This window comes from Aquarana catesbeiana, linkage group LG03 (genome assembly GCF_042186555.1).
Source record: "Aquarana catesbeiana isolate 2022-GZ linkage group LG03, ASM4218655v1, whole genome shotgun sequence".
NCBI classification, from domain to species: Eukaryota; Metazoa; Chordata; class Amphibia; order Anura; family Ranidae; genus Aquarana; species Aquarana catesbeiana.
The window spans coordinates 190,044,830-190,060,818 of NC_133326.1; the positions used below are offsets into that span (position 1 = coordinate 190,044,830).

General features: G+C 42.6%; 1 protein-coding gene across 1 annotated transcript in view; it reads right to left on the reverse strand.

Moving 5' to 3' along the window:
* The window catches only part of COG5 (component of oligomeric golgi complex 5), a 541,624-nt gene that overhangs the window by 188,381 nt on the left and 337,254 nt on the right, over window positions 1-15,989 (reverse strand). Inside the window, exons 9-10 of the mRNA XM_073619666.1 lie at window positions 13,681-13,793; window positions 12,557-12,634 (exon numbers count right to left, since the gene is read on the reverse strand). Coding sequence (XP_073475767.1) covers window positions 12,557-12,634; window positions 13,681-13,793 — 191 coding nt within the window. The remainder of the gene's footprint in view (window positions 1-12,556; window positions 12,635-13,680; window positions 13,794-15,989) is intronic.

The window sequence follows — 15,989 nt, forward strand, 5'->3', positions numbered from 1 at the left end:
GTCAAATGCTTTTGCAAAATCCAGATACACCACGTCTACGGGCCTTCCTTTATCTAGATGGCAACTCCTCATAGAAGGTTAATAGATTGGTTTGGCAAGAACTATTCTTCATGAATCCATGCTGATTACTGCTAATGAACAAAGTGCTACTATTATAAGTCCCAAAATAAACATTCATCTGTGACGTAACTTTAAAGCACAGGATAGGTATGTACAGGCTGCTTAAATCTTAAAGTATAGAAACTTTATATGAAATCGTTATCAATTACAATCACTAAAATGTGCATCTAAGTTTGCAGTCACACAGAATTTGTGTTACTCATTTTACATTTGTGTGTTCACTTATTTTTACATTTACTTTGCAACACAGTCCAATGCTAAGCCTAATGTTACAGGCCAGTTCAAGTTTAAGTTTAAACAAGGCTGATGTTGATGAGCAAGATTACAAATGCTAGATATAAAGGGTTGATTCTTTTAAAATTCATTCATATACAAATAAACGTGAGATGTTGGCTAGATGATTCTGCTGCCACGTGTTTTTGTGGCACAACCAAGGTCTTATAATGTTGTAGCAAATTTTCCTTTACTGTACATATGTGCAGTGTAAGGACATCCCAATTGCCAAGCTTTCTCACAGGGCAGCGCTAGCAAATGTCTAGGAAAAATCTACATCAAGCATAAGGAGATTTATCATCCAAAAAAAAATTGCAGAGGTTTCATATTATCCAAGCATGAATGAATGGTTTCCCGGAGTAAACAGCTGGACTAACTTGACTATGGGTACATTTTCTGGTGATATATTTATATATCATATTTATTTATTTATTTTTTTAAATTTATATAATCTTTATTTATTTTTTTCATGTTTACAAAATAGAGATAAATACATACATATCAAGATAATAAAAGAAAAAATATATACCCAAGAGCAAGAGGCATTTATCTCTACTAATTCCTTTAGCCCCTTATTCCTTTTAACCCACCCTCCCTCTCCCTATCCTAATGTATGTTTTGGGCCTTCCTTAATTTCAAAATTAATTTGTTTCTACGGGGCCTTCCTTACTACTTCCACTTTGGTCTTTACATAGGGTATCCCACCTTCTCCAACCACGGTCTCCACATTTTCCTAAATTCCTTAAAATTTCTTCTTTTAATAAAAACTATTCTCTCCTTCCATATTGTTTCTATAACTATCAACCCAATCTTTTACCGACGGGGGCTTCACTGACTGCCATCTCTGCGCTATTAATTTCCTTGCCTGGAAGAGGCATCTCAACACTACTTTAGTTACTTCGGCTCCTCCATCTATTCCCTCCCCCACACCCAGTATACAGAGTCTGGGGTCCATTTTCAGCCTAATGTTGTATAACGTATTTATGGTTTTGAGGAGCTCTGTCCAATATCGGAATAATTTCGGGCACTTCCAAATCATATGTAGTAAATCCCTAGTATCCCGACATCTGGGACAACTGGCATCTGCTCTCCACCCGAACCTGAACAGTCTTTTAGGTGTATAATATGTCCTGTGTACCAACATCAAGAACGAGACCTTCTGTGCGGGCGAGACCGACACCAGGTGTCCTCTCTCTAATATCCTCATCTATTGCTCGTTCGATATTGTCCCTAGGTCCTCTTCCCATTTTCCCCTACTTTTAAGCAGTTCAGGTCTCTCAATACTTCTTCCACATATATATGGATAGATTTCTGATATAAAACCCCCAATCCTACTTGGGTTGAATATTCTTTGGTAAATGTTAGTGTTACACCAAACCGGACCCTGTTCCCCAAACTGAGCATTTAAAGCATGTCTAATTTGTAAATATTTATAGAATGTGTGTTTGGGTATATCGTATTCCTCTCTCAGTGTTGTAAATGTTTTTAGCATTCTTCCCTCGTACAGCTGAACCAGCCTGTTTATTCCCTTAATTTCCCATTCTTTAATCCTTCCTATTGTCTCCAGCTCTTGGAGGTTCCGATTATCCCAGAGGGGAGTACATTCTGTAACACCACCTTGTCCACTTAGTAACTTTACCGCCTTCCATATTTTCATAGCTAGCCTTACTGTGGGGGTTTTATTACCAAAGGAATCAGCCTCCAATACTTCCAATACCGTCTTGTGGGGTGCCCCAAGTATCATTAATTCCTTGTTTATTCCTCCTATAGGGTCTTTACTTCCTTTTAAATGTTGTAGTTGGGCAGCCAAAAAATAACTCTGAGGATGTGGGACTGCCAACCCACCCTCCCTTGTTGACAACTGTAGGGTCTGTAGGCTTATCCTGGCCTGACCTCCTTTCCATATTAATCCTCTAAACAGAGTATCAATTTTTTTAAACATTTCTTGTGTATCCAAATCGGGGTGTTAGTAAGTATAATAACTGTGGCATTCACAACATTTTAATCAGGTTGCATCTTCCGGCGACCGATAAAGGAAGATGCCGCCAGATTTGAGTCTTCTTTTTGAACTTAACCAGAAGGGGGGCTATGTTTTTATTAATATATTTATTTGAATCCCTAGTTATATGTATACCTAGGTATTTCATAGTCTCAACTACATCCACTTGGGGAGTTTCTGAAAATGTTAGGTTCTCTATAGAGTCCACTGGCATAAGTGCTGATTTCTCCCAGTTTATGTCTAAACCAGAAAGTCTACCAAATTCACTGAAAATACTCATTGCATGCTGAAGCGATCGCTCTATATCTCCCAAGAAGAGGCATGGTCTGCATATAATGCGATTTTCTCCTCACCTGTCGCTCTCCTGAATCCTTCCATATATGTACTTGCTCTTATTGCAATAGCCAATGGCTCCATTGCAAGTGCAAAAAGTAGGGGTGACAATGGACACCCCTATCTTGTACCCCTCTCCAATAAAATCTTATCTAAGTAGTCATTATTGACTCTAATTTTAGCACTAGGTCCATTATACAGAATTTTTATCCACCTAATGAAGAAGGGGCCAAAGCCAAATTCTCCCAATACTCGCCACATATACTCCCACTCTAAGCTATTAAAGGCTTTAACCTCATCTAAAGGACATCACCCTTGTGCCCATATTCTCTGTTGGTGTCTGTAAATTAAGAAATACTCTCCTAATATTCATACTTGTTGATCTGCTGGGAATGAACCCCGTTTGATCTGGAAGTTTAGCGATGATCTTCAATCTGACTGCCATTACTTTAGCTAATATCTTAGCATCTGAGCAAAGTAGGGATATGGGTCTATAGGACATGGTCTCTAGCGGGTCTTTCCCCTCTTTATGCAGGACTATTATTGTTGCCTCCGTTATTGATATGGGCAATTTCCCCTCTACCTCCGCCCAATTCAGCACTTTAAGGAGTTCCGGGAGCATTACTTTCCCATAATATTTATAGGTTTCTACCGGGAGACCATCTGGTCCAGGGGATTTCTGGTTGGCCATCTCTGCCACTGCTATCTGTATTTCCTTTAATGTTATCGGAGCTTCTAATCCCTCTTTGTCCTCTTTTGTTAGGGTTGGTGTCACTATTTTCCCCAAAAAATTGTCCAACTCCTCTTTCCCTGGGGCCCCCTGCGACCTGTACAAATTATTATAATATTTTCTAAAAGTATCCGTAATATCTGACATCTGAGATGAAATTTCTCCCTTCGCTGTCCTGATCACGGGGACCATTGAGGGGGAGGAGTTAGTCCTTACTAAATGTGCTAACATCTGGCCCACATTTGCTCCCCAAATGCAACTTGCTTCTGGAATAAACGCTTGTTCTCAGATTTCCTGGTCACTACGACTTTATATTCCTGTTGCTTATTCAGCCATTCTCCTTGTTTCTCTGGGGATGGGTCTTCCGCATACTCTTTTTCTGCCCTCACTAGCTGCTTCCTGATCTCATTCTCCCACTCCCTTGATGTTTTTTTAATTTTGGCCACCTGCTGGATGAATATGCCCCTAAGGAATGCCTTCAGTGCATCCCACATCACTTCCCTCGTCACTGTACCTTTGTTAAGCTCTATAAACTCTTTTATCCTGCATAATACCTCATCTGTATTCCCCATTAGTTCAAACCAATGTGGGTTCATTTTCCATACCCCACATGTTTTTTTCCCTTCCAGATTCACCGAGACCGTCAGCAATGAATGGTCCGACACCTCCCTTGGTTGATATACTATATCATTTATTATCTGTGATGCTTCTCCATTTCCCAAGGCCAGGTCTATCCGTGAGAGTGTGGAATAGGAACTTGAAAAACATGAGTATTGTTGCACATTTGGGTTCCGCACTCTCCACATATCAAATAGCCCTGCTTCTAGTAAAAACAGGTGCAGCCGGTTCTCAGATACATTTTGCCCCCGTGTTTCTAATGGAAATCTATCCATTTTTTTATTTACAACCTCATTAAAAACCCCTACTGCTATAACTGGTATCCCAGTTTTATCCATCATGAATTCCATTAGTTTATACAAGACTTCTAGTTTAAAAGAAGGAGGGATATAAATATTGGCAATGACATACTCCCTATTTTCTATAACACAATAAAGAAAAATATACCGCCCCAACTTGTCTATATTAATCTGCCTGCAGGTAAACACAACCTCTCTTTTAAACTAACACTGTCCCTCCCCTTGAATAAGAGGTGTGTACTGAGTGGTATTGATATTGAAACTTCTTGTTAGGAAATAGTAACTTAGTATCTTTAGTTAAAGCGGGGTTCCACCCAAATTTTGAACATTATCTCTATGCATTCTCTTCCTTGCCTAGATGCTGACATGCTGTGTAAAAAAATTTAAATCGCCGTAATTACCTTTTTTTTCTAATCTTCTTAGCACTTCCTGGTTTTCCTCCCATGGGAGTAGGCGTGTTTTTAGCCTCTCCCAGACCTCCCACAGTCCCCTGGGAGCTAGTCTCAGGCTTCCCAGCATGCATTGTGCAACAGCGTCATCACAACATCTCGGTGAATTCTGGGAGCACAGCATTCACCGCATCCAGGAAATACATGCTTGTGGGCTTCAAATGCCCACAATGAAGATGGAAACCGCCTTCAGTGAATTTTATAAGTTATTCTTTACGACGAAATCGGACACAGGCGGACTTATTACACAGAACATGTGAGTAGATAATGATGAGAAGAAAAGTTTTTGAATGAACTCCAAAAAAAAAAAAAAAAAAACGATAGATAGGTGGACCCCCGCTTTAAATGTGTCTCCTGCAGGCAGACCAATCCTATATCGTATGTCTCCAACACATCAAACACTGCACCCCTCTTAGCTTGGGTACCCATCCTCGAATGTTCCAAGAACCGATATTCTTGGAACATATAGTTTGCATAGTGGATCAAGAAATGAAAGAAGAAGAAAGAAAAAGCAAAAGAGAAAAAAAACATAGGAAAACAAAAAAACATAAAAAAAGGCAAAAAGCCCCAAAAAGGGCCATTGAAAAAAATCCTGTAAACAAGAAAAAATCTTCCTAGAAAACTACCCCCTATGTGTTGCCACAACCAAGTATTCTTACTGTTTATTTTGTGTAGTAAATATAAATTTTCTCTTAAAAGTGCTCTATTTGCATATTTTATCATTAATTTTGTGTTTTTCTATAATTTTCTCCTATTATCTTGGAAACTATATCTTCATTCTGGCCCTTCTGTGTCCCTTGTGAAAACCCATTTTGACATCTTTCCACCCCCAACCTTCCCCCACCCTCCCTATACCTTACTAGGTACTCCCTTAGGACTTTTTTGTGCTCGGTACATACTTTTCCCCACTCTCCACTTTACTCACATTTGTGACACTCCCCCCCCCCCCCCCCATTATTGTATTAATAGAGTCAGAAAAATTTGACAATAGTCACTTGCCATTATAACACAAAACAAAGGCTTACCATCTACTTTTCTGGTAACCTATGCGACTAAATGTAATTTTCTACTCATCCTATCATCCTGTCTACATGAATAAAAGCATAAATAGGGAATTCTAAGTACTTGGACTCTAATGCCCTGTACACACGACCAGTTTTGCCGTCGGAATAAACTCTGAAGGTTTTTCCAAAGGAATTACAACGGAATTCCACTCAAGCTGTCTTGCATACACACGGTCACATCAAATTCCGACCGTCAAGAACGCAGTGACGTACAACATGTACGATGAGACAACACATACAACGTCTCGTACTTGCTTCAGAGCATGCATCATTTTTGGCACGTCGAAACAGCATACAGACGAGCGGTTTTCCCGATCGGAATTTGTTCCGTCAGAAAAATATAGAACATGTTCTCTATCTAAGTCCGTCTGAATTTTCGACGTAAAAAGTCCAATGGGGCATACACACGGTCGGAATATACGATGAAAAGCTCCCATCGGACTTTTTCTGTCGGAAATTCCGACCGTGTGTACGGGGCATCACTTGTCATTGCTCAGTGATACTGCAATAAGACCTGAACAGGAGTAGATCATCTGTCACAATATATTAAAAAAAATATTTACTAAATGATTACTGAGAAGAAAAGCCCTCAAAACACTTGATCTCACGCTGCACAGGGATTTATTACAAATGTTACAGATCTTTTGTTAACAATGTACAATTTACTGTAATTTTACTTGCAACAGATCATTATTGTACAACTCCAGTCAAACAGCTATATATGTGGTTGAAATGTAGACTGATTTGCTTGCCAAAGGATTTGTAATTTTAGCCAGCTATTCTTGTGATATGCAAATATCGACATACCTCTCAACTTTTGAACTTCAGAATGAGGGACACTTAAGGCAGGAGCTGACCTGCGGTGCACCACGGCAAAATGTGGGTTTGGCCAGTTTTACCATTGGGGGGGGGGCTTAAGGGACGTGGTTAAACAAAACAAAGCTTCCTTGTATCTATAAAATATGCAGAGTGCAGGGTTCAAGAGTACACTACAGAGTGCAGAGTTGAGGGGTGTGCTACATACAGAGTGCAGGATTGAAGAGGACACTACGAACAGCATACAGGGTTGAGGAGTGTGGGGTTGAAGAGTGTGCTCTACATACAAAGTGCACGGTTGAGGAGCGCGCTACATACAGAGTGCAAGGTTGAGGGGCATGCTGCGTACAGAGTGGAGGGTTGAGGTGTGTGCTACATACAGAGTGCAGGGTTGAGGAGTGCTCTACAGAATGGAAGGTTGAGGTGTGCGCTACATACAGAGTGCAGGGTGGATGGGTGCGCTACAGAATGGAGAGTTGAGAGGTGCGCTACATACAGAGTGCAGGGTTAAGGGGTGCACTATGTACTGAGTGTATGTTTAAGGGGTGTGGTATGTACTGAGTGCAGGGTTGAGGGGTGCTCTATGTACTGAGTGTAGCGTTGAGGGGTGTGCTATGTACTGAGTGCAGGGTTGAGGGGTGCTCTATGTACTGAGTGCAGGTTTGAGGGGTGCGGTATGTACTGAGTGCAGGTTTGAGGGGTGCGGTATGTACTGAGTGCAGGTTTGAGGGGTGCATTATATACTGAGTGCAGGGTTGAGGGGTATGCTGTGTACAGGAGTGTAGGGTTGAGGGGTGTGCATGTATAGCGTGCAGTGCTTAGGTATGCACTGAGTGTAGGGTTGAGGGGTGCGGTATGTACTGAGTGCAGAGATGAGGGGTGCGGTATGTACTGAGTGCATGGTTGAGGAGTACAGTATATACTTAGTGCAGGGTTGAAGGGTGCCGTAATGTGTACCGAGTGCAGGGTTGAAAGGTGCGGTATGTACTGAGTGCAGGGTTGAGGGGTGCGCGTGTATAAAGTGCAGGACTGAGGGGTGTTCTACATACATATGCAGGGTTGAGGGGTGTGCTGTGTACAGAGTGGAGGGTTGAGGTGTGTGCTACATACAGAGTGCAGGGTTGAGGAGTGCTCTACAGAATGGAAGGTTGAGGTGTGCGCTACATACAGAGTGCAGGGTGGATGGGTGCGCTACAGAATGGAGAGTTGAGAGGTGCGCTACATACAGAGTGCAGGGTTAAGGGGTGCACTATGTACTGAGTGTATGTTTAAGGGGTGCGGTATGTACTGAGTGCAGGGTTGAGAGGTGTGCTATGTACTGAGTGCAGGGTTGAGGGGTACTCTATGTACTGAGTGCAGGTTTGAGGGGTGCGGTATGTACTGAGTGCAGGGTTGAGGGGTGCATTATATACTGAGTGCAGGGTTGAGGGGTATGCTGTGTACAGGAGTGCAGGGTTGAGGGGTGTGCATGTATAGCGTGCAGTGCTGAGGTATGCACTGAGTGCATGGTTGAGGGGTACAGTATATACTTAGTGCAGGGTTGAAGGGTGCCATAATGTGTACCGAGTGCGGTATGTACTGAGTGCAGGGTTGAGGGGTGCGCGTGTATAAAGTGCAGGGCTGAGGGGTGTTCTACATACAAATGCAGGGTTGAGGGGTGTGCTGTGTACTCCTAAGTTCTCCCCCAAGTACAAAGCCCCCTCCAGAGTGGGGCTGCTGCAAAAGAGCTATAACAAAGCTAGAACTTACATAATCTGTGCAGGCTGCCCGTGGGACTAGAGGAGCTTCTGCCGTGTGGCTAAGAGCGGCCTTGCCCCCTCCCTCCGCTGCTCCAATCCGCCCCTCTCCCTCCTCTTCTCTCAGCCGCCCCTCTCCCTCCTCTGCTCTCAGCCGCCCCTCTCCCTCCTCTGCTCTCAGCCGCCCCTCTCCCTCCTCTGCTCTCAGCCGCCCCTCTCCCTCCTCTGCTCTCAGCCGCCCCTCTCCCTCCTCTGCTCTCAGCCGCCCCTCTCCCTCCTCTGCTCTCAGCCGCCCCTCTCCCTCCTCTGCTCTCAGCCGCCCCTCTCCCTCCTCTGCTCTCAGCCGCCCCTCTCCCTCCTCTGCTCTCAGCCGCCCCTCTCCCTCCTCTGCTCTCAGCCGCCCCTCTCCCTCCTCTGCTCTCAGCCGCCCCTCTCCCTCCTCTGCTCTCAGCCGCCCCTCTCCCTCCTCTGCTCTCAGCCGCCCCTCTCCCTCCCCTGCTCTCAGCCGCCCCTCTCCCTCCCCTGCTCTCAGCCGCCCCTCTCCCTCCTCTGCTCTCAGCCGCCCCTCTCCCTCCTCTGTTCTCAGCCGCCCCTCTCCCTCCTCTGCTCTCCTAGATGGGAGGGGGGGGATCTGTGTGGTCGTAGAACTGTCGGTTAAGCAGGGAGAAGTAAGCCCTGCTGGTGCCCACGTCAGCATGCCCCTGTCAGGAAAGATGATGAAGCCAAGTACTGGAACTTGTGCTGGCACTGGGCTCCTCTCCGGGATATAGCTTTGATTCATGAATCAGTGTCGGTTGGGAGGTATGCATCTACTAGTCAGTAATACCACACTTATATGTCTTGGTTTATCATTACAGCTTCCAGTGTCATTTTACGTATTCCTCTGTCAAATTTCGGCTCACTGAAAGCCATTTGCCCGACTGCCATGTTTCTAATTCCTGCGCATGCTTGTCCTGGGACAGTGACGTCAAATCAAGATCTGATTTCACTCTGACCTGCTGTGTATAAGCACCCGATTGGTGACAAAATACTGAAGGCAGATACAGCTAGGTAACTAGCATTTTAAGGGGATCAGTAATGGTAGCCTACTCGTATCGCTCAGTACACGTGTACTTAACCACTTCCATACCGGCCCTTTTCTGGAACTTTTTGTTTACAAGTTTAAATTAGTATTTTTTGCTAGGAAATTACTCAGAACCCCCAAACATTATATATGTGTTTTAGCAGAGACTCTACTGAATAAAATGGGGGTCATTGCAAATTTTTACGTCACACGGTATTTGCGCAGCAATTTTTCAAATGCTTTCTTTTGGAAAAAAACTGTTTCATGAATTAAAAAAAAACAAAAAAAAAAACAGTAAAGTTAGCCCAATCTTTTTGTATAATGTGAAAGATGATGTGAAAGACGATGTTACGCCGAGTAAATAAATACCCAACATGTCATGCTTTAAAATTGCGCACATTCGTGGAATGGCGCCAAACTTCGGTACTTAAAAATCTCCATGGGCAACGTTTTAAATTTTTTTTACAGGTTACCAGTTTAGAGTTACAGAGGGGGTCTTGGGCTACAATTATTGCTCTTGCTCTATCGCACATAGCGATACCCAACATGTGTGATTTGAACCCTTTTTACATATGTTGGCGCGACTCACTTATGCGTTCGCTTCTGTGCACGAGCACGTGGGGACAGGGGACTCTTTAAAAAAATGTTATTGTTTATTTTACTTTTATTTTTTTACACTTTCTCTTTAAATTTTTTCTTTTTTTTTTGATCACTTTTATTCCTATTAAAAGGAATGGAAACATCCCTTGTAATATGAATAGTGCGTGACGGGTCCTCTTTATGGAGAGATGTGGGGTCTATAAGACTCCACATCTGTCCTTCAGGCTGGAAAGACCAAGATCAAAAAATAAAAAGAAACTGTCTCGGCCTTTCCAGCCGTGTCCCCGGCATTGTTTCCTTCGCTGGCCCGGATGTGATGTCATAACGTCACTCCCGGGCCTCTGAGGGTCATAGAGATGACGGAGGACCATCACCAGAAATCTCTATGCTCAACTTCCGGCGGCGATCGATTTATTCTCTGGCTCACTGATCGCACGGGTGAACTGGTAGACGCACGGGAGGGCGGCAGAGGGGGATGTCTCCTCCTACTGCCTGTAAGAATGATCAAGTGGCTGAACTGCCGCTATGATTGTGCTTACAGTGCAGTAAAAGATGATATCTAAATGATGCCTGCAGCTGTAGGCATCATTCAGATATCTCTACTCAAATTGAATAACGTCATAGGACGTCCTTGGGATGGAAGTGGTTAAAGTGACACTAAGCAAAATCCTTATTTCCCAAGTACACATTAACTACTTAATACCCTGAAATCTATTTTTTTCATTAAATAGTTTTTTACTGAGCTCATATTATTTCCTCCCCCATGTTCCTCTTTCCCTGCCTTCTGGCGAGATTAATGGCACTGTTATCAGTCCATCCCCGCATGCGAGGGAGCTAGGTGTGATCCTGAACACTCCTATCAGATCAGCATCCAGTCACTGTCCAAATCTTGCCGCCCCAACCTCTGCAACATCTTCAAAATACACCCCTTCTTAACCAAAGACAGGACAAAGCTTCCAATTCCCTCCCCGGTTATCTCTCGCCATGACTACTGCAACTTCCTCCCCACTGGATTACCTTTACATAAGCTATTTTCCCTTCAGTCCATAATGAATGTCGCTGCCAACCAACCACTCAGCTACCCCTCTCTGACAATACCTCGATTGGCTTCCACTTCCCCAATGAAAACAAATCTAAATACTAACAACTTACAAAGCCATCCAAAACTCGGCCCACAACTACATCACTAGCCTAGTCTCAAAATCCCAACTAAATCGATCTTTGCATTCCTCCCAAGCTCCTCCTCTGGCTCCCTCATCACGTCCTTCCATACTGACTTCCTGGACTTCTCCAGAGCCTCTCCCATCCTCTAGAACTCCCTACCCTAATCTGTCCGACTATCGCCTACTCTGTCCACTTTTAGGTGATCCCTGAAAACCACTCTCTTTAGAGAAGCCTATCCTGCCTCTACCTAACAAGTGTACCTTTATTTTCCATCAGCTCAACCCCCACAATTATCACCTTTTGTATCACTTGACCCCCCCTTTCAAATTGTATATAACAAGCAGGGCCCTCCGATTCCTCTTGTATTGAGATCATATTGCAACTTTACTGTTTGTCTTCATGTTGAAAAACTCTGCGCAAACTGTTGGTGCTATATAAATCTTGCATAACAATAATATGCTATTCTGCCTTGTTGTAAATTCCTCTGTGAGCTCCTAAACTTCCACTTCCCCCCTCACTTTTGTTTGTTTGGAACAAGCAGTGCACTGCAAAGATCATAGTCCATAGTCCCTAGTCCACCTTGAGAATGTGAAAGAGAGGGTAGCTATATTCCTACATATAGTGGGAACATGAAGAACGAATGTAGCCATCCAATAATAGAAAATCGGACCACGGCAGCAAACAAAAAAAAAAGAATTTGGAGGAGGCTGTGAACAGAAGGTACCTTTTGAGTAAAGAATATATATTTGTATAAAATGTAAAACAGAAACAAAAAAACAAGTGTCACTTTATTATGTATAAAAAATGGTCAGACTCCAGTGTTTGCACGAGTAAATCCACTAAAAGCATCTACCCAAACTTCCTATGGTATATTGAGACCATTTGATGTTTGAAAGTACACACAGAACTGCTATACAATTGAACCATTTTGAATTTCCTTCTGTCTTTTAAAAAACAGTATTTTAATACATTCTTCCTTTTCCTGTTCTGAATATATAAAAGCTCATCATCCCGCTATCTGCTTATGACGTGGGTTTTCATCAATGTGTACTATGACAAGTTTTAAATAAAATCGTTGTCTTTAGGGAAAAACATTTTGGTAGGTCTGCCATTCACAATAAATCAGGTTACTTTTGGGAGGGTTTCGGTACAATCTACTAAAAGTGATTCCTCCAGTATGTTCTGAAGTTCTAATGGTTTTTTATATAAACATCTGAGCTAGGTCAGTGCTGCAAACCATTCACAAGACTCCCAACTTAACATTTCCATATTATGAATACTGGGATACTTACCTTTGCAATTTCATCAATAAAGCAAACATGGGACACAGGGTCTCTCTTCTTTGTTAAAACTTTCTGAAGATGTTGCACCTGTAAAAAATACATATAGGTTAAAGCTGGTTCTTTGTGGATTTCCATGGATAAAGCTTAAAATGTATGTTTTTCCTCACAAATCAAAATAAATTAGGGGTCAGAGATCTACCTAAATTAGAACTATAGGCAAATCTTTTTTTTTTTTCCATTTTGGAAAGAGTAAGGGAGGGTTATAACCCCTATCAGATTTTTTTTGACATTTGTGTCCCATTGCAGAGATTTTCCTTCACTTCCTGTCCCATAGCCAAACAGGAAGTGACAGGAAATCCCTGCAAATTAAGGGAATTCCTTAGGAACCCCCAGGTGACCAGAACTAGTGTCCCTATTGGAAGGTTTTCCCTTACTTTTCTGGGGACAATGCAAAATTTGGGATTTTCTTTTTGTTTGATGACAGGACAAATAGGGTGAATCTCCCTCAAGCAGAAGTAAACCCATCGATTTAATAGTTTCAAACAACAGTTAACATTCCCGCCATGCTGTAAATGCTAGCTGTCACATTATTTGTGCTCTTAACCAAACTGTCAAACCATCCAATGGCTGGTGTCATAACGGATCACATGTGCAGTATCATGGCAGTTGCAGATTAAAGAGAGGCCAAGATGGCAGCTTCTTTGGCTGAAAACGATAGGAGGGCTTACTTCCACTTTAATGAGGGCACAAAACAATACACACTGAGAAGCATTCTAATATCTCTCTACGCTATCCAAAGCTAAAAAAAAACTAAAAAAAAAAAGTTTGTGGTAAAATCCTGGGGCCAACGCATGTCAGCCTGTCCAAAAACGAATTTCCTGTGCATATGGGGAAGGGATGATATGTACAGTGGAGCAGTATAGATGACCAGGGTTCACTTCATCAAGCACTTGGGTCCATAGATATGCTCAGCCCTGTGTACCCATCCATGCCAGGTACAAGGAAGCACTTGGTGAGAGTTCAGATAACTACTGTCCTTCCAATTTAACTGACTTTTCAATAATAACAAGATAGCAGAAGCAATCAAATTAGTTCTTATGGGTAATGTTTTTATACATAAAACCCTGCCTTACCTGGACACAGGCTGCATAAATTTGGTCCATTAATTTCTCCATATTTGTCCAAAGTGCAGCTCGGAACACGGCCGTGTTACCTGGCTGTGGCATAGCTGCCCGGCCTGGAGCACCTACCAAACCAAATGGCTATAATTAGTGTTTACCCAATTGTTAATTCAAATTTTTACCTAATGATGGTCATGGAAACATAAGCAGAGTATGTTACTGGAAAGGGATAATGATATGCTTTCAAAGAAACCCGTACAGAGGGAATATGCAGCCAGTAATTGCTGACCACCTGAAAATGTTAGCTGCCTGGTTCCAGTCACTGACCTGAGAAAAGCATGCAAATCAGAACTCCAATTTAGCACACGCTTTCCAGGAGAAAGACTTAAAGTATTAAAACCACTGCACAACAGCCAGGCACCTAGCATTTTTCAAAATGAGGTCAGCAATGGCAGCCCATATCTTTATCATAGCACAGAGCTCCAGTTTAAAAATATGTATCATAAAAAGGAAGATGGTATACCCCGTCAGTTTTTTTGAGAAAAAATAAATAGAATATTTGCAAAACGATTTGCAAACAAAAGTTATTTCCAAGTCTTACACTAATGTGAAAAATAAAACTATACAGCAAAGGGGAGTTTTCGTGCCATTTTGACAAAATTTTGGCAGCAACCAGAGTAACAAGATTATATTAATTACATTGCTTTCATCAGAATATGCCTGACAGTAAACAAAAACTTTGTGAACATAATCATTTCAAACTTTTACATGAAAAATAATTGCATGATTTATGGCATGTTATGTTCATTATTAATTCTATTTATTAAAGTGGTTGTAACCCTCCAAAATGAACAAAGTGTATTCCTCTATAGCAGTGATGACGAACCTTTTTGAGCCCAAGTGCCCAAACCGCAACACAAAACGAACTTACCGTATTTATCGGCGTATAACACGCACTTTTTTCCCCTTAAAATCAGGGGAAAATCGCGGGTGCGTGTTATGCGCCGATCCCTTGCGATCCTGACCTGTCAGATCTAAAAAATCGCCGACCGCGATTTGAAAATGGCGCCGCCGGCGCCGAAATACACAGTGCCGGTCCTCGGCTCTTCTCGGCCACTTTCACTATATATATATATATATATATATATATATATATATATATATATATGTATGTTAATAATATATATATATATATATATATATATATATATATATATATATAATAAATATTAGTACTGCCTTAATATTTGGGGTAATCTCTCAAGATCCCCACAGTGACAACGTTGTAATTTTTAATCATGGGTTTGGTGGAGGTTTTTTACTCTATTTTGTACTTCATTATTGTTAAATAAAGCCGTGTTTATATACATATACTGCTTGATCCGGTTGGTGACTATCCTTTTGGACCTTTAGGGCTCTTTCACACGGGGGAGCCGTATGTCCGTTTTTCATCCTTCAGTTTTCGGATGAAAAACGGGCATATATGTATCCCTATGGAGCGTCGGATGTCAGCGGTGACATGTCCGCTGACATCCGACCCGCTCTGATCCGAAAAGTGTAACGGAGGAAAACCCTACTTTTCCATCCGTTTTCGGATCGGATCGGGTGACGACGGACTCTACGGTCCGTCATCATCCGATCCCCCATAGGGGAGAGCGGCGCTCTGACAGCTGACACTGTGCAGCGACGGACCTGTCATTTTCCTGCTCAGCGGGGATCGGCGGAGCAATCCCCGCTGAGCAAGCGGGTGTTCATCTGATCCGTCCCGTGTGAAAGAGCCCTTAGTCCATTTCTCTTTTTATTTATGCTTGAGTCACTTGGACCACACCTGGTATACTACTTTGCAGGTCAATCGTTATACACAGCATACGGTGACTGTATAATTCTTTCATCCTGTTATAGGTACATCCCTGAAACCTGCCTTCTGAAGCTCAGAATGTGTGCTTTAAGAGACTGTAGAGGAGAGAGGGAGGCAGATAGACAGGTAGAACTTATGTAGGGGGATTTGTTTCATCTCTGAGTATTGCCGGAGACTAGTCACTTCAGTGGGCATTAGGGTTGCACCAATGCCAATACCGGTATCAGTACTGATACTAAGCATTTGCATGAGTATTCGTACTCGTGCAAAAGCACCGATACCCAAAACTGGTACCTTCAGGCTTGGTTCTTTCAGCGGGATTTCCCCCGCTAACAGCTGAAATGTAAAGAAAAGGATATCAGCAATTAATTGTTGTTAAGGAGCGAGGCCGGTGCGTCCTTAACAACCAATGATGTTTCAGCTGTCCACCAGCTACCCCTCCCACCAGCCTTACTGCGCGAGG